The sequence below is a fragment of the Microcaecilia unicolor genome, chromosome 7 (genome assembly GCF_901765095.1).
Source record: "Microcaecilia unicolor chromosome 7, aMicUni1.1, whole genome shotgun sequence".
Taxonomy (NCBI): domain Eukaryota; kingdom Metazoa; phylum Chordata; class Amphibia; order Gymnophiona; family Siphonopidae; genus Microcaecilia; species Microcaecilia unicolor.
In genome coordinates, this window is record NC_044037.1 from 236,796,009 (window position 1) to 236,815,699 (window position 19,691).

The window sequence follows — 19,691 nt, forward strand, 5'->3', positions numbered from 1 at the left end:
GGGGTTGGGGGAAGGGAGCAGCTCCTTATTTAGAGCTTCAGCCTCTTTAAGAAGCTCCCAGGAACATTGAGTATTAGCTTTCTCAATGCTTCCAGGATGGAAAAATACCAATGTGTTATTTGATTTACATAGTAATGAGGCATTTTGAATGCTTTTTTATGCTTTGCATTTCATTGCTGTGTATCCCATGGCAACTTATTTTAACATGCAATATGATAATATAATATTGCCTTTTAAAATGCATTGAGGGCATATAGTGCATATTAGAGCCATAATGCACATTAAGAGCTTATTACATCAGTGGCATTTATCCAGATAATGGCAACTGTTTTCTAGATACATGTCTAAGCTGGGCCTGTCCATGGATATTCAGTGACACTGTCCAGATAGTGCTGTTGAATAATCTTACAGACCAGCTTGACACTATCTTGATATTGCCAGGGTGGTCCATGACTGGACTTCACAGTTATCAAGTTAGAAGCAATATTCAGCCCAAGAACTGGATAACTCTCTGGATAAAGCTAGGACAGCAAAAAGCTGTCCTAATTTTATCTGGGAAGCTTTCCAGATTCCTATCACCACTATTCAGATAATGCCTGTGGTCAGTGCTGAATCTAGATATTCAGCATTACCCACTATCCAGATACTACCACTGACGCTATGGCTTTAATTCAACTGTGGCAGCTAGCATTTAAAAAAATTATGCAGGCTGCTCTAGCTGAATATTGACCCAAAAGACTTCAATTCTGCAAAACTCTGAAACTGCATAACTAATTGAAAAAAAAAAAAAAGATTATTTGGCTTTATTTCTCACACATTGAAGCTGCTATTTCATCAAGCTAGAAGGCTATTCAGTCCTGTGACTTGCAGATTTACTCCTGCCATTGCTAGATATTCGCCAGGATTGTGCAGAACAGAGGCTATGTTATGCAGCCCTTTGGAGATATTAGCAAAACCTGTTCATGAGAAATCTACAGTACTTCACAACTCAATTATACATTATCTCAATCTCTGTGCCTTCATTTCCTGGAGTTTTGTTGACTCCTTTCAAGACTAGAATATTTGCAAAGAATATGCTGGCTGCATTTGGTGCTTTGTACATACTGTAACTGTACAAAGACTTCTTTCAGTATTGTTTAAAGAAAATATGCCATACCCATTCTGTGTTTGTTTTAGAAACTAGTCAGCCTAGAATTGTCCCGCTTCATAAACGTGGTAATAGGAAGGAGGTTGAAAACTGTATAGTTAGCCTCACCTCAGTGGGGAATCAAGAACCTGTCAGTGATTTGGGAAACTGACAGGAGAGCAATGTGTTTGCTGTGAAGGGTCCTGATTAGAAATCATAGGGAGCATTGTTTCCTCTAAAGTCAACGGGAGCCCTCCACCTACAGTTCTGCCACTAGGTGGTGTTGTTTCACTATCACATGTTAAATAGTGAAGGGCAAGCAAGCTCTGCAGGACTCCAGGGAACCTGCCTGTCTCTAGCTATTGAAAACACAATATTGAAACACCACTCCCCACTGGCAGTAATGCAGTTGGAGGACACTCGGTCAGCTCAGAGGAAACAGTGATAAGGAGCATGTACTCGGTATAGGGAAATTAAAGTAATCCTGGAGGACTGCAAACCAGTCTGCTTTTCAGGATATTCATAATAGTTAAGCATACGATAAATTGCATAAAATAGAGAGTATAGCAAACAATTACAAAACTGCATAGAGCAAATCCAATTAGAAACTTGAATCATATACAATTGCTCCAAATCTAAAGATTTAAATGAGCATTTGAACGCATAATTTATCATTAATAATAAGTAGCCTCGTAAGCCCAGGGTACCTTTTTATTAGGACACCTCTGACTAGCTCTCATCATAGGCTACCCCACCTACCCGATACCACAGAGAAAAACTCTCTTATTAATATTTTACTGAGAGAAAAGTCTGCAGTATCTAGGTCTATGGGTAAACAATCCTAATTTTATGGATTAATAGTTCAAATGCTCAACAAATCCTCAAAACTTTATATGACCAATGAAACTCTACACTTGGTCTATAGAGATAAGAAGACAAAAAATGTACTTCCAAATCAAAATCACATCAATGGATTCCAGGTTGAAAAATATATATATATGTACTTAGCTTCACCAATTTAAAAAAACATTATCAGGCTCTTGTGCTACGTCGTCTGATGAGCATTATGGATGACCAGACTGGCAAGGATAAACGTGCTGTTGAACTGGCTCATAATCTATCACTGTTGGATTCCCTACATATGCAGAAAGAAGCCTGGAATCATGTTACACAGGCAACCGTTGTGAACTGCTACAAGTGGGCAAGTTTTGTTAGGGATGTGGAGAGGGATGAAACAGATGCAGCTGTTGCAAACGCGTCAGATGAACAAGCTATTGACATCCCAGCCGGTATTACTGAAGAGGAGTTTCATCACTACGTAGCTGTTGATTACGAAAGCACTGATGTCCAGATATGCACCTAAACGCAGGCAACGGCTGATGATGAAACAGATGATGAAATGTGCAGCGAGGCACATGCTGACAAAATTCAACAACCTCCTCCTGTCACTTTTGCAAGAGTGCTGGAGAGTCTCAACACCGTGAGGGCCTATCTGGAGGCCACTGGATGTCAGTGCTATGATAGTTTTTACCGTCTGGCAGACGTAGTCTATGGAACTCACAGACACAAGAGTGTACAGAGGACTATGACTGTACACTTACTTCAAGTAAGCCTAACGTCAATTAACGGAGACTGTATACTGTACATATAATAAACAGTACTGTACATATGTTTATCAGATGTCAAGCTTCTTTTTTGGGTCACAACGGTTAAGTGCACGCTCTGGTTAACTGCATGTATTTCTTTGGTCCCAGATCCTTGAACTTAAGCAGATTGCACTGTGTGTGTGTATATATATATATATATATATATATATATATATATATATATATATATATACACACACACACACTGAAGTTTGCACTGTTTAATTTTCTTACTGCTTTTATTCTTTGACACATTTATTTATTAGGATTTATTTACTGCCTTCTTGAAGGAATTCATCAAGGCGGTGTACGTATGTTCTCAGATAATTATGGACTCAGGTCCCGTCCCAGCTTTTCCCACTTTAGCCTCCCTAAACAGCTGAGCCACCAACCACCTATGTTCTTCTGAATGAATGTCTAAAAACTTGCACACTTAGGTCTTTAAGTCTCATATTCTTTTAATGGAGGCCCTGTACTATTTTGGCACCCCATATTTGAACCACCACCATATTGCCTATGTCCTTTTGGAGGTATGGAATTTTGAAATGTTAGCATGTTGCCTAAGTGCTATTCTGTAAATACCTGCCTAACATACACAATGTGTATTTGCAGGGAGGTGTACACAGAGTCAGAGTATGGGCAAGAAAACTGTAAATCATACAGGTTGCTACTGAACTTAAATGCTTTCAATTACACCAGCTGAATGGCTGGTATAAATGATCATGCCTAAATGTTAAGCATGTAAATATGTAGGCACCTTCATTCTTTTATGGAATACGCTCCTAACGTATGCCCTGTTGTTGAATTGCCTTAAAATGCCTGCCTGCATATTTCTGCCAAGCACTCAATGACTCCCTGAGCTTTGTTAGATCATTCCTCTTTCTGTCTGCTTCCTGGAGTGTGGCCATTCTGTTGCAGACATTAGTGCCACCTGCTAAAAGTCAAACCTTCCTTTCTCCTGGGATTTGACTTTATTTCAAGTGTTACCTGAAGAAAGATATATTAAAATTTGGTTTTCTAAGCTATCATTTTTTTCTGTATCTTAATTTTTATTTTTAGTTTCTTCTACTTCACAAGAAAATAAGTTCTTAATTTACAAAATTAGTACTTATGAAATATGTAAAAGAGAAAAATCCATATTCATGAAGTCCCCATAAAACCCTATATGACAAAACATTAAGCAAACCTTAAACAAGAATTACTTGCATATGTGAAAAAGGTGATGTGGTCTCTAAGTATTTTGCACAATGAAAGGGGAGATTTAGCTATCTGATTACCTTTTCTTTTTGAACAATGAAGAGAAATCAAGGGTAGTTTGTTTCGTATTTTAATCAAGTTTCAGATACAGATGTAGAAAAGATTTTGTTGGGTCTTAAATCTTCTTGTTGTGAATTGGACCTGTTCCATCTAACATTGTCAAAAATTGTAAGGCTGTAACACTGCCTTGATTGATAAGTATTTCATTCTTAGTACAGGGCTGTATGACTTTACCTTAAAAGATTAAATCCTGCTTGTAAACTTGTCCCAGGCTTACAGACCTCTATCATATTTGCTTTATTGATAAGGTGGTTTTTCCATCAATTGTTAAACTAGTGTGAGGAAGTTGATAATTCATTTATTTCAGTCTAGTTTTAGATGAGGACATACAACTAAGACTGTACTTATATCTAATGAATAATGTTCAAATGGTGGCTGATAAGAGCCAGGACTCATTATTAATTCTTCTGGATTTTACTGCAGCTTTTGATTTGATAAAGCATGTGCTTATGTTACAAAGGCTCTGTGATACTGGGCTAATGTGTACAGTCACTGCTTAGTTTCTCATGTAATGGCAAACAATACTAATTTCAACAATAGACTAAAGGTTCTGTGGAATGCATCTGTTTTAAAGGGAATTTAACCCAACCTCCAATCCAAGTAGTCATTTTGTAATAACAAGGGTTGAGAAAGCTTCTGCTGGGAATTATATCATCATAGGCAAAAGCCCTTTTAGTTCCAAAATGAATGAAAAGATGCTAAAAGCTCAACAGAATCACCTCAAAAGAGTAACTTAGCCTTCAAGTGCAGATACAAAGCAACAAGTGGGTCATTGGTCAAACACACCGACTTCAGCCAAGGTTTCGCTAGTAACGCTGTGTCAAGGCATGAGTAACCATAAAGATTCACAATATGAACATGCTTCCTGCTTCCTTTCTGCTTGCTAGGAATTAGCAATATGAGCATGCTTCCTTGTTGCTTCCTGCTTGCTAGGGACAGCATTACTAGCGAAACCTTGGCCGAAGTCGATGGCATAAGTGTGAGCACCTAAATGTTTTGGGGATCTGTCCTGGGGCTGCTTCTCTTCAACATATCTGTGATGGAATGAAGTGTGTGCCTTTTTGTTGACAACACAAAGACTGGAAACAGAGGAGAGAGTGAAATGCATGAGAAAAATTAGAAGCTTGGCCTAATGTTTGGCAGTTAAGCTTTAATGTGAAGAAATATAGGATGGTGCATTTGGAGTGCAGAAATTCAAAGGACCTGTATGCGATAGGAGCTGAGAGACTGATATATATGAATCAGGGAAGAGACCTCAGAGTGAAAGTGTCCGATGATCTCAAGGTGGTGAAACAATATGAGAAGGTGGCGGCCAAGGCCAGAAGAATGCTTGGCTGTATTGAGAGGGATATAACTGGCAGAAAAAAAGGATGTGATAATGCCCCTATACAAGTCATTGGTGAGATCACATTTGGAATGCTGTGTTCAGTTTTGGAGGTGGTATCTTGTCAAGGACATAAAAAGACTCAAAGCCAATGCTTTGGAAGTTATTTTGCTGATAAAATAAATAATATTAGATGATCTTCAATAACACCTAATTTAGAAGCCATAATGGAATCTCCCATGTCACACACTACTTATACTTCAGCTTAGGCTGTGGATAGAATCTGCACTTCCTTTCCTGGGATTGATAAACCGAAAATTCACACAATCTTAAGGTAGTTGTTTCTTCTTGCTTTCTAGACTGTTACCCATCTTACTTAATGACAGATCCTCCTTTGCAAATTATAGATTGTTTCACCTCCCTTCAAATCTTTTAAGAACTGGTCATTTTACGGCTTCTTTAGGGGGTATTGTTCTTAACAAAAATGACATTGGACTGTGGCCAACCCTCTAATCTTAGACCTGTGGTTAGCATCCCTCTGTTAGCAAAAATGTCTGAGGCTATTGTGGCAGACTAGTTGTCTAAATATTTGGAACAGCATAGCTGCCTCAGTCCCCTACAGTTTATTTTTTGATCTTTATACAGTACAGAAGCAGTACTTCTCTCATTGGCCACAGAAGCCAAAAGTGCTTTGTCAAAAGGAAAGGCCATGATCCTTTTACAATTTGATCTTACAGGAACATTTGATACAGTTGATCACAATATCCTTTTATTGAAACTATCTTCCGTAGTTATTGTGGATGTAGTATTAAAATGGTTCAGTGAATTTCTTCTCAAAAATATTATTAAGTTAAAATGAATGAGGTGCTGTCAGGGAAATTGCTAATACTGACGCTCAAAAATTGTTGGTTTTTAAAACTTGTTGCTCACACGAAAAAACATTTGCACACATCAGGACATTCCTTAGGGGAAACATTGCCGCAGGGATCTGTACTGGAACCAGTGCTATTTAGCATATTTATAAATGGTCTAGAAATCAGAACGACAAGTGAAGTGATTATATTTGCAGATGTCACAAAACTGTTCAAAATTTTCAAAATGTGGATAGTGAAAAATTGCATGAAGACCTTAGGAAACTGTATGACTGGGCATCCAAATGGCAGAAGAAATGTAATGTAGACAAATGCAAAGTAATGCACATTGGGATGAATAATCCGAATCATAGTTATCTGATGCTAGGGTTCACTTTAGGAGTCAGCACTGAAGAAAAAGACCTAGGTGTCATTATAGACAATATGCTGAAATCTTCTGCCTAATGTGCAGTGGTGGCCAAAAAAGCAAACAGGATGCTAGGAATTATTAGGAGAAGGAAACAAAATAAGACCAAAAATATTATAATGCCTCTGTAGCGCTCCATTGTGCGACCCCTCATCTTGAGTATTGTGTTCAATTCTGGTTGCTGTATCTCAAAAAAGATATAGCAGAATTAGAAAAGGTTCAAAGATGAGCGACCAAAATGATAGGATGGAACTGCTCCCATACGATGAAAGGCTAAAGAGGTTATGTCTCTTCGGCTTGGAAAAGAGACACTTGAGGGGGAGATATGATTGAGGTGTACAAAATCCTGAGTGGTGTAGAGCGGGTGGAGGTGAATCAATTTTTCACTCATTCAAAAAGTACAAAGACCAGGGAACACTCAATGAAATTTCAGGGGAATACTTTTAAAACAAATAGAAGGAAATATTTTTTTCACTGAACGAATAGTTAAGCTCTGGAACTCGTTGCTGGAGGATCTGGTAACTGCATTAGTGTGTAAGGGTTTAAAAAAGGTTTGGACATGTTCCTGGAGAAAAATTCCATAGTCTGTTATTGAGATGGACATGGAGAAGTCACTGCTTGCCCTGGGATTGGTACCATGGAATGGTGCTACTAATTAGGTTTCTGCCAGGTACTTGTGACCTGCACTGGCCACTGCTGGAAGCAGGATACTGGGCTAGCTGGACCATTGGTCTGACCCAGTATGGCTATTCATATGTTCTTATGTTCACACAGTGCAGTTTATAATCATACTCCTATTTAAATATCAGATTTATTTAAAATATTAAACAGTTAAATAGCATTTATAAGCAAATTGGAAAAAAAAGTCAAAATTTTTGCTAAGATATTAAATCAATTTTGTAAATCACATATTTTTTATTTTACATCTTGTGCAGGTAATTAAAGTATATAGTGAGGATGATACTAGTAGAGCATTGGAAGTACCAAGTGGCATCTTGGCCAGGGATGTATGCCAGTTACTTATACTGAAGAACCATTACATTGATGACCACAACTGGACACTCTTTGAGAATCTGCCTCAGACAGGTCTAGGTAAGAACTTGTTAAAACCAATGCTCAAAATAGATTTGTAAATTTATGTACAGTAAACATATTATGGGATCAGTTTTCAAACGCAGTTATATGTTCATCAGTGGATGATAAATATATATCTCTTTTATCCACATGTTTTCAAACACATAGGGGATAATTTCATAAAGGTTTTATTATGCTTATATGTAACTTACAAATACAAAATGATGCACAGTTTATTAAATTTGCTATACCGCTAGGCTTGTTACAAAAAAAAAAAAAACCAAATCACAGCAGTGTACAATATTAAAATAGCAATAAATCAGAAAAGAGATACAAAATCAGATAGAAAGCATATTCACACAGGATCAAACACACAGACAAAACACTGCAGGTACCTAGAGCCTCATTCTAGTCATGTCTCATTGAGATCAGTTCCAAATGCCAAAACCAAATAATGAGCCCAGGGCTGGTCTTAGGCAGAGGCGAGCAAGGCGGCTGCATAGGGCCCCGCACCTAAGGGGGCCCCGCTCAGCGTGCCTCAACTCTGCCTCGTGCCTCCGCTCCGACCCAGACCGCATCGAGTCACTCAACCTCTCTCCAACCATAGGCAGATAAAGCATTCCTGGCATACCTTGTACACTGTAGCACTGTGCTGGATCTTTTCTTAATATTTTTCCTTATTTTCTCCTTTGTTATGAGAATTGGAACTACTAATTGTAGTGGACTTGAACTGAATAATTTCTGGAGAGGGGAGGTTTCATGATGATAGCATTGTGCTTATTATTTCAATCAGTTTTTTTGTACAAGTTTAGCTTCATTTGTCTTTATTTGAAATTTCATAAATAAAAAAAAATTCTAAAAATGGAATAATCTTATCAACGGGGTGGAGCTAGGGTGGGGGCGGAGCTACGGTGGGGGCAGGGTTAGGATGGGGCCCCACCAAATTGGTCTGCACAGGGCCCCGCACTTGCTAAGACCGGCCCTGAATGAGCCTTCAGCAATCACTTAAAATGCTGTACAGTCAGAGGAAGAGCATTCCACAAAAATGGTGCTAAATAAAAATAAGCTCCCTTGCGTCTTGTAGCCACTAAGTGAGTAAGAGCTACTGGAGGAATAACTAAGAATAACCCATCTTGATCTGTCATAAACTAGGCCGCATAGCTGTACAGGTGCCAGCACTGAATATCGCGACATCACCCATGTAACTTAAAAAAAAAAAATCTGATCCCCCTCACCTCCTTGCTCCGACAAAGCCCATAGGCGGTCGGTGGCCCAACTGTTTGGGGAGGCTAAAGGGGGCGGGGTTAGGGGTGGGGCAAGGGGTGGAGCTTAAATCCATAATTGTCCGATACCACACAGAAAAAAATAAAAATAAAAGTCACAATTAATACCTTTTATTAAATTTAGATATAAGCTATGTATCATATGTCAAAGAATAAAGTGGTTGCTCAAAGCATATACTAACCACAATCTCTCAACTGCAAAACACTATGCACAACTTTGTGCAAAAACACACTCAGAACCTTACTGTACCAGAAATATTACACTGGGCAGAACCTAATACACCAATATACCACCCATATGGAAAATGCAGACTGTCAACAATATGAAACAAGGGATCATAATACGTGTAGAGCCACAAAACACCCTAATTCATGTTTAATGTGGGATAAAATGCCATAAATAAGTAAATAAATATAAACTTTTAATGTTGAGCACCTAATTCTCAAAGTGGACATATTCCAAACACTATAATGAAAATAAAATGATCTTTTCTACTTTTGTTGTCTGGTGACTTTGTTTTTCTGATCATGCTGGCCCAGTATCTGATTCTGCTATCTGTCCTCTTAACTCCATTTCCAGGGCTTCCTTTCCATTTATTTCTTTACTTTCCGCCTTTCTTCTTCATTTCTTGCCCTACATCCGTAAGTAAAAGCTGGGTCCTCCACAGTCTTGACTGTCCAGTGGATCCAGCTTCTGCCTATTTTCTTCCTCCATGTGCAGTTTTTCTCTCTTCCTTTTCCCTCATCTCATCTCCTTCCTCACTCTTCCCTCCCCTCCATCCATATCCAGCAACCCTCCTCTCCCCTCCATCCACCCATGTCCAGCAACCTTCCTTATGTACAGTGCAAAATATACAGATAGCAGATTTTAATTCCCAAAGCTGACAAATTTCAATCAATAAATGGAAAATAAAATTATTTTTCTACCTTTATGAACGGTAATGCTATTTTTCTAAGCATAGTAGTCTCATTCTCTCTCTGTATCCCTTAGATCACTGTCCAGGGCCTCCTGTTCATTTGCCATGTTATATTTTCTCAATTTCTTCCACTCAGACATTGATTTTTTTCATGCTCATCTTCCCCCAATACATTTTTGCCTCTCAAACTTTATCCCTCTTTCTCATCCTCCAGTCTTACAGCTCCCTCTTTTTACTGCTTCTATCTAGCCCTGCATCTCTTCCCCACCCACTTCTAACATCTCCCATCTCTCCTTTCTTCCCTTCCTTCTTGCCCAGCATCTCTTCCTGGTTTTCTCTTCCCCCTTCCTTCTTGCCCAGCATCTCTTCCTGGTATTCTCTTCCACCTTCCTTCCTAACCAGCATCTCCCTGATTTCTCTTTCCACCTTCCCTCCTCTCCAGCACCACCCCCTGATCTTTCCTCCCACCTTCACTCCTCTGTGCCCAGCATGTCACCCTAATCGCCCTTTTTCTACCCTCCTCCATGCCCAGCATGAACCTCCCATTTCCTTTCTCACATTTCTCCATGCCCAGCATGTCCCACAATCTCCCCTTCCATGTTCCCCAATCTTCCTTTCCACGCCCAGAATGTTCCCCAATCTCTTCTCCCCCATTCCTCTGTGCACAGCATGTCCCTCGAATGAATCTCACTTCTACTCTCCTACCAGCTCTGATCTGGCAGTGACTCTTCTCTCCCCTGCCCCCCTCCAGCCATCCGTGGCTTTCGCTCCCCCGTCTCTTCGCTCTCACCCATCCGCGTGCTCGATCGTTATTAAAGCCTGAGGCATTCTTCCTCCAACGCCGGCGAATCGGCGATGCACATAGCCAGCCTTAATCTGCCTGCGTCGAAGCCTCTCCCTCGGACGCGTTCCGCCTCTGCGTAAAACAGGAAGTTGAATTAGAGGAGGCGGGACGTGTCCGAGGGAGAGGCTCCGAAGCAAGCAGATTAAGGCTGGCTATGTGCATCGCCTATTCGCCGGCGTCGGGGGGCGGCGGTGCAAGACTCGCACGGGAGGGGGGAGGAGGCAGAGACCGCCGGTCACTGCAGCATTTAAGAGCAGCCAAGGGAAGTCCACGATTGGCCTGGGGAGGCTTAGCCTCCCCAAGACTCTTATACGGGGCGCCTATGACAAAGCCCCTCCCTCAACCTGCAAATTGCAAGAAGGCCTAATGACCCTACCCCTGGAACGTCCCTTCCATCCCAATCCACCCTAGTTATCTAGCTAGGCCCCCCCGGGCCTACCTGTATCTCTGGTAGTTCAACAGAGGTCGTTGGTGGCAGGAGTGCAGCAGCCCCCTCGTTCCTGCTTCTTGTAGTGCACTTCCAAAATGGCTGCTGCAATCACCTTCTAGACCAAACAGGATTACAGCTAGGCACAGAAAGCCTACCTGAACAGCTGGGTGGGGGGTTGAGGGCAGGAGGGGTACTCTGGGGGAAAGGCATTGGGCCATCTTGCTGTATGTGGGATGAGGGTAGGGGGCTTTGTCGGGGGGGGGGGGGCCTGGAAAGAGCTGGGAGGAGCTCAAATTTAAAAACCAAAAATTATGCAGATCCCGGCCCAATATTCAACTGGGGTCCACATATCTCATATGCAGGGCCCCGTCTGAATATCAGCTGGGCCTGCATAAGCTCCAGTCTAGCCTGCCCACATTTAGCCAGCAAAATTCAGTGCCGATGCCTAGATATTAAAAAGAAATGCTGACCAACACTGGCTGAAATTGTTTTGGAGGAGGGGGGGGGGGGGGTCTGTATGTATATACATTTTGAAGTGCTGAAAAGGAACATATTTTATGTATTTTCCTTTTATATTATTTATAATGTTGCTAAGAATAAGGGAGTAAACAACAATAAGACAATCAAGAGTGGAGCTTTGAAGATGGTTTAGTGTCATTCTTAACATTGTCCTGGTAAATCCCTGTTACAGAGCTGGTACCAGACTGTATTGACTTTGCCTTTCCTTCCACCCATAGGAATTATATCAAACTGGGAGCACTTTTGTTTGGGAACACAAGCCGTCCAATATTGAAAAAGTTAGCCAGCATGTCAGCAGCCAAAAACGATTCTTAAGTGGTTATAACCACCAAAGCTGGACAAAGCTCATATTCAGCATTATGCCTCTTTCTCAGCAAAGTTTCACAGTGCTATTCATTTGGTGGGCTATGGTAGGCATCGGGGAGCGAGGGGAGGATATGGGGGTTGGGTACATAAGGACTGTTGTGACTGTGGCTCGCTGGGTTGCTAATGTTAGGGTGTATTATTGTGCATATATTGATTCTGTTAGGCATTAGGTTATAATACCAAGATAAACTTACGGGGGAAAATAAAGCCATTATAGACGAACTAGTTTTATCTTATAATCTGCCAATTTAACCATTCCCGGTTTTCATTTTTAGCCTGCTATATATGAGATACTGACTGTCCCTCTATGTAAATTGTACAGCGCTGCATAACCCTAGTAGCGCTTTAGAAATGTTAAGTAGTAGTAGTAGTAGTATCAACATCAACCATGCCTTTTCCCTGGTGGCAGTATAACCAACAGGCTGACAAGGGAGGCAGAGCGGAGATGGCAGAAGAGATGGTGGCTGTTTCTGGCATCTTTCCAGGCGCAGCCCCAAGGACAAGCCCTAGCACAAATCCAAGAACAAGCCCAAGCACAGGTCCAAGGACAAGCCCTAACACAGCCCCAGTGTCGGACACGTAGGTACAAGGCCCACAGGGTGTACAGGCTTAGAGTCAGTTACCTCCAGCTTAGAGAGGAAGAAGCATTTCAGAGAACCAGATTCAATAGGGCCACCATTGCTGACCTCTGTGAGCTGTTGAGAAATGATCTCGAGGCCTCCACCCTGAGGAGCCATGCCTTGCCAGTGGCTGTGAGGGTCACCACAGTCCTATCCTACCTGGCTATTGGCAGTTTCCAGCACCTCATTGGGGTTACCATGGGCATCACACAGTCTGCCACCTGCCAGTGTATAGACTCCTTCCTGTGAGCTCTGCTCAGGCACCTGCGTGACTATGAGGCGTATTTTCAAAGCACGTAGACTTACAAAGTTACAAAGTAGCCTATGGAACTTTGTAAGTCTAAGTGCTTTGAAAATGAGCCCCTTAGTCACCTTTCCATGCACTCTGAGCAGAGGCAGCAGACCATGAGGGAGCTTTATGTCATTGCTTAGTTTCCATCAGTGTTGGGGGCAATAGACTGCATGCACGTTAACATAAGAACATAAGAATAGCCATACTGGATCAGACTAATGGTCCATCTAGCCCACTATCCTGTTTCCAACAGTGGTCAATCCAGGTCACAAGCACCTGTCAGAAACCAAACGTTAGCAACATTCCATTCTACCAATCCCAGGGTAATCAGTGGCTTCCCCATGTCTTTCTTAATAGCAGACTATGGACTTTTCTTCCAGGAACTTGTTCAAACCTTTTTTAAACCCAGATACTGTAATGGGGTTTAGGTTTAGCGAAAAAATACATTTGATACTTACCTGGGGGCTGTTGGGGGTTGCAGAGGGCAGCACAACGTTTTTCTGTCTCCTGGGGGTGTTTGCGCTTGCTCCCGGGAGTGAAGAGATGTTCGGGCCCAGGAAGGGGCCGGGAAGAGTGAGGGGAGCGCTGCCGGAGGCTCCCGATGGAGTTCGGTCTCGTTTTTGGGCCGGCGGCAGTGGCAGCAAGCCAGCGCTGCTTGGGGCAGGCAGCGCCATGATTTTTGGCTTCCGGGACGAGTGAGTTCCCGGGGCCGAAGAGGGGAAGTGGCGCCGTTGTTCCGGGGCGCTGGTTGGTTGGGGCCGTTTTGTGGGGCCGGCGCAGAGGCGGGGCGTCGAGGGAGCGTCCCAGGCGTGTGTTGTGGGAGCCGAGAAGAGGCGGCCGAAGAAGAGGACGTCGGGGCGAGAGTGCATGAGGCGGCGCGCCTCATGCACACATCGCGAACGCGCGTTTTTCCGTTTAGGCCGAAGCCGGGGCCTAAATTTTGGGCCCGGCTTCGGAGCTTTTTTATTTTTGCCTCCGTTTTTGCGGGAAGACAGCGAGGACCGGAATCGAAGGCAGGGGTCGTGTGAGGGGAAAATCCCGGTCAAGGTAAGGGGTCTTTTGACCCGAAATTTTAATGTATTTATTTTTAAAATGTGTAAATTCGGTTTTTTATTTTTAAAAAATCAGGGATTTGTTTAATTTAAATTCTGTTTTTGGTTTTGGGGTTAGGGAATTTTTTAGGATTTTTGTAGTACTTTAGTTTTTTAATTTTTGTTTTTTAAATAGGAGTTTTAGACAGGAGTGGGTTTTATAGGGTTAGGAAAGGGTTAATTTTTTAAATTCGACAGGGTAGGTCCGGGAGGGAAGTTTGAAATTTTTGGGATAGTTTTTAATTGGATTTGGGAATTTTAGAGGGGTCTGGGATAGTTTGAAGGCGGACGTCAGAATTTGGGATTTTTAAAATTGGAAAACAGGGATGGATAGGGAATGGGGAGTTTAATTTTTGGGTGAAGTTTGGAGTGATTTGAGAAAATTTTAAGGTGATTTTGGTTAATTAATATGATTTTCCATTAAAGTCTATGGGGTTTTATTTTTTAAAATGGAGCTGTAGCAGCGCTGGCCAACATTCCGCAGGTCAGCTCAGCCAGCTTGGAATGTTTAAAAGGGATAGTGATTGGCTGAGCTGGTCTCGGAATGGCAAGCCAGCGCTGGTCTCCCTGGAAACGGTGGTTGAGGCAGTTGGTCAGAAGGTGTTGGTCAGTCAAGGAGAGAGGTGTGTGGTGTGTGAGGGGAGAAAGTGGAAGGTGTTTGAAGGGAAAAAGTGCAGGAATTTGAGAAATTTTGAAGGAAAAAATAATTAGAGAATAGTTTATTATTGAGGGGGTTATAGTGGTTTAGTGGAGAAGTTTGGGTAAAATTTATTAAGTTTAGGAAATAGGACTAATAGTAACTGGGTTTGTTAGGGGTGCGGGTTGTGAGTTATATAAAGGGGTGTTTGGGAATATAGTAGGGGTGTAATAGTTAAGGAATTTTTGGAATTTAAAATAGTTTTTTTTAGGAGTTAAGTGTTAAATTACTGAAGTGGTTAGAACACAATATAGAAGTATGAATGGAATATAAAGTGATATAAAGTATTGTGAAAGAGTAGTGAAAGTGCCTAAGACCGGCCAACACTTTTACATTAGTGTTAGTTAGGGAAAGAAAAAATAGTTAGAAAAGGAGAAGACTTGAGAAAAAGGGACAAACTATACTTATTTTAATTTTAATAATTAGATAAACCACAGTGTAAAACCTTCCTAGCAGGCAGAATTTCTGCCGTTACCCAGAGCAGACAGGGTTTTCTCTCCATTTATTTTGGTTTTAAGGGGAGGTTTAGGAGGAAGACCAGCTGTGCATTTAAGAAAATCTACAAGGGCCCCGGCGCAAGAAAGATTTCACCGGCACGCTTGGAATCAAAGGAATTGATACACCGACAGCTAAGTGACTGAGATACTGGGACTGAGCATCAAGGGGAAAGTGGGGGTTACTTACCTTAAAAGGGGAAAAAAAAGGGGAAAGAGAGAAGAGAAAAAAATCCAAATCAAATACTTACCTGTTCCTGAAGAGGGGGGGGGGGGGGGAAGAAAAGGTGACATTTCCTGCAAAACATAAAGGGGAACACAAAGTATCAAATTCCGGAGAAACATCTTTTGGGAGAGTACAAAGAATTGTTAACAGGGGAAAGATTTAGTGAAAACAAAAACATTATACTTATCTGATGTCTGTTCTGGTTCTGCTGTAATAATACCTGGAAAGAGAAAAGAAGCGAGTTTATATTTCTTTTTAAATTATTCATGTACATAAATTGTGGGACAATGTATAATTGTGTAAGTTGTCTTTAATTTACTTTGAAGTTGAATTTAAAATAAATACCTAGTTATTGCATTGAAAAGAACTCTGTGACTGATTGAGTTGTGTGGGACCAAAAGGGAGAATCCTAAATTTAGTTTCATTTTCCTCTTCCATTCTTAGAGAGTGGAAGACGAGGATAGTGATTCTAACACATTTCCGGTAACTTATAGTGTGCTCGCATCCAGGCCCGATTACAAACACCTGATTTTGGGGTGAGCACACAGTTACAGCTGAGGTGCCGGAAGTGCCGGTTAGAAATTGGCGTAGTCGGCAGGATAATATCCCTGAATTTGAGGGCCCCTAAAAGTAAATTCTGAGGAGGAGGGGGAATTTAGTGGTTGTAATAAAATTTTAAAAATTGTGGTGAATTATTTCTGAGGTGACAAAGTATCCTGTGTTTTGGGTTTGCCTGGGATCTCTGCCTTGCAGCAACACTTGATTCCTGAGAGATACGAGAATGGACGGAGGAGCATCGGGAAGTTCCATTGCCCCTGTGCCTCAAGTAATCGCGCACACGGTGTTTATTCCTCAGGAGCGTTCCATGCCAGAATTTAGTGGATTTCCCAAAGGACCAGAAGATTTGAAAATCGGAGAATGGGTGGAGAAAATGAAATCAAGAATGAAAATCATGCGCATCCCAGCTGAAGACCAGTGTGATATAGTGAGGGATCATTTGAAGGGGATTGCAGCAGACACCGTGAAGTACACGCTTCCGAGGGATTGTACGGTTGAAGAAATCTTCGAGTTGCTGAAACAAGTTTATGGTGATCGAGTGGCTTTGGGACTTCGGTTTCAAGAATTCTACAATTTACGTCAAGGTGAAAAAGATTCCATCCGTGTGTATGCGTATCGTCTTCAGGAGAAGTTGGAGGGTATCATGGCTAGAGACCGAAGGAGAGTTGGGGATCCTGATGAAACTTTGAAGGAGCAGTTTATCATTGGTCTAAGGGATGAGACATTAAAGAGAGAAGTGCTGAAAAGCAACGAAGACAATCCCAGACAAAGTTTTGCAGAACTGATGCAAGCAGCCATCAGGTGGGCCGGTGAGGAAAGAGGCTTGTCCACGTGGGAGACAGCACCAAAGAAAATCCTACCGAGACCGAGGGAAGACGCTGGTGATTATGGTCGTCCAGAGGAGACAGCGACAGTGGTGATGATGCGTCAGATGACTAATATGTTGGCTAAGATGTGCGAGAGGCAAGAGGAGGAATGGAGAAGACAACGGATAGAGAGAGACCAGTTACGATACTCGGAAGTCAGGAAGGAGTATCCTCGATATAATTGTAATGCAAGGCCTTCCAGAACGGTGACTGGTGAACTCATATGCTACCGCTGTCAGGAACCAGGACATATAGCACGATATTGTCAGAGTGAGAGGAGTGGTTTCTCAGAAAGAGCCCGAAGTGCTCCAATGAGCAAGAACCAATGTAATAAGGAGGAGGAAAAACCTAGTACCAGTGGTAATGCTCAAGGAAGCGCTCCAATCCCGGTGACGGGAAGTGAAAGAAAACCAGTGATACAGATGTAGAGATCAGTGAATGTGGAGGAAGTCTCGGAAACAAGTTACCTGGGAGAGAGAGCGGTGGGAACCAGTCCGGTATTGAAGGTTATGATAAATGGAGTTGAAACCCTATGTACCATCGACACTGGTTCGAGTGTATCTACCATACTGGCCAGTTACTTCTATAAAAACTTCCCTGACACCGCACATCTTAAAGATGCTAGTGAACTGGTGCTAGTGGCTGTAAATGGGACGGATCTACCTGTGCTTGGGTATATTGACGCAGATGTTCAATGCCTGGGTCAAGTCATACCAAGAAGATGCATTTTTATTGTCAAGGATAATTTTTACAATGGACAGGTTGAGAGCCAGTCCGTACCAGGAATAGTGGGAATGAATGTGCTCAGATATCTAGAAGGATTGTTCAAGGATCTGACAGTTTTGATGAGTGCTCCTGAGAAGATCGCGAAAGTGAGAGCCGAAATATCCCAAAATAAGATCAAGGCAGAGGGATATGTTAAAGTGCGCGGTAGTGGGAAGCAAATTTTGCCAGCTATGACGGAAAGCATACTAATGGGAAAATGTCAACAGGTACGGAAAGTTTCTGGTATTTTAATGGTGACTGCTTCACGGAAGATTACCTTACCTAACAAGGTGAAGGTGGTGAACACCTTGGTTAAGCCAGAAAGAGGAAATATCTGGGTCCGGATGATTAATGCAGGAGTTAAAGATATTGCCATACCTGGAAGAGCACAGATAGCAGAGGTCCATACTGCAGCAAGTGAAAAGTCGGAAGAGAGTTCTGGAATGCTATTAGAATGCCCAAATGAGAGAATAAAGAAAGCTCAGAGAGAAGATGAAACAGTCAGTGTAGTAATGAGTTGGAAAGAGCATCAATACTCTCCTTCTCAAGAAGACTTGACTTCGCCCAGGGTGAAGCAGCTGTGGAAACATCGAGATCGTCTGGTGATAAAAGATGGAATACTTTTTAGAGGGTACGAAGACTGTAGATCGGGAGAGGATATTCTGCAGATCGTGGTACCCGACTTGTTGAAGAAGGAAATATTGGAAAACTTCCATAACAATATGGGACACTACGCAGTAGAGACCACGTTTAAGAACCTAAGAAAGAGACACTTCTGGGTGAACATGCGGGCAGACGTGGCTGAGTGGATTAAAGATTGCAGAAGATGCTGTTTAGCGAGAGAATTATTCCCCAAGGAGAGATGTGAAATGGGGTGTTTCAATGTGATAAAACCCCAGGAGGTGCTAGCTGTAGACTATACCATGTTAGAAAGGGACAGACGAGGATTTGAAAGCGTGCTCGTCATGACAGATCTATTTTCCCGGTTTGCGGTAGCAGTGGCCACACGCAATCAGACAGCCAGAACCACAGCGGAAGCCTTGATATCTAGATGGTTCGCTGTATATGGAGTACCTGAAAAACTGCATTCAGATCAGGGGCCAGCATTTGAATCCGGAGTTATAAAGGAAATTTGCAAATGGTATGGGATCAAGAAGACGAGGACCACTCCATACCATCCCCAGGGGAATGGACGGTGCGAGAGGTTTAACAGGACCCTGCATCAGATTTTGAGTACCTTCTCGGAAGATAAGAAGAAGAATTGGTCCAAGTTTTTGCCTGAAGTAGTCCAGATTTACAACAGTTCTGTGCATAGTTCCACTGAGTATACGCCAGCTGAATTGTTTCTGGGAAGAGATTCGTTGCTTCCATTTGAGTCCCTGGTACAGGAAAAGGAGGATCATGAAGACTGGGGAAATATTGAAAATCTGGAAGATTGGGTACAGCAACATAAAGAAAAGTTGAAGTTTGCACAGGAACAGGCTCAAAAGTGTGCGGAACGTCAGAATTTAAAAATGAAGGAGCAATATGACAAGAAGGCAGGAGCAGAGCTGTTGGTGGAGGGAAGTTGGGTCTTGCTGAAGAGACAGAGATTTCCAGGCAGACACAAAATTCAGGATTTGTGGGAGGCCTGCCCCTATAAGGTAATAGGAGTTTTTGGGAAATTTGGAAATGTAGTTAAGATCGCAAATGAAACTTATGGAGAGAAAATAGTTCATAGAGATTCTCTTAAGAAATATATTTTTGAGGTGAAAGGATCTGAGGTTGAACAAATTCAGGAGAAATTGATTGTGACTAAAGAGAAGAGTAATGTTGAGAAAAATTCTAGAAAAGAAAAACAAAAAGGTTATGTAATAATTACAGAATTTGTGGTTAACCCAAGTACTATTCCCTCTGTAACAGATAATGAGAAAATGGAGAATGTAAGAAGTTCCGCAAGAAGTAATAAGGGTGTGTGT

General features: G+C 41.9%; 1 protein-coding gene across 2 annotated transcripts in view; it reads left to right on the forward strand.

Annotated features, from left to right (window-relative positions):
- GRB14 (growth factor receptor bound protein 14) overlaps positions 1 to 19,691 on the forward strand; it is a 158,401-nt gene that overhangs the window by 24,582 nt on the left and 114,128 nt on the right. For both annotated transcript variants that reach the window (XM_030210563.1, XM_030210564.1), the window contains exon 2: positions 7,627 to 7,783. In XM_030210563.1, the coding sequence (XP_030066423.1) occupies positions 7,627 to 7,783 (157 nt within the window). The remainder of the gene's footprint in view (positions 1 to 7,626; positions 7,784 to 19,691) is intronic.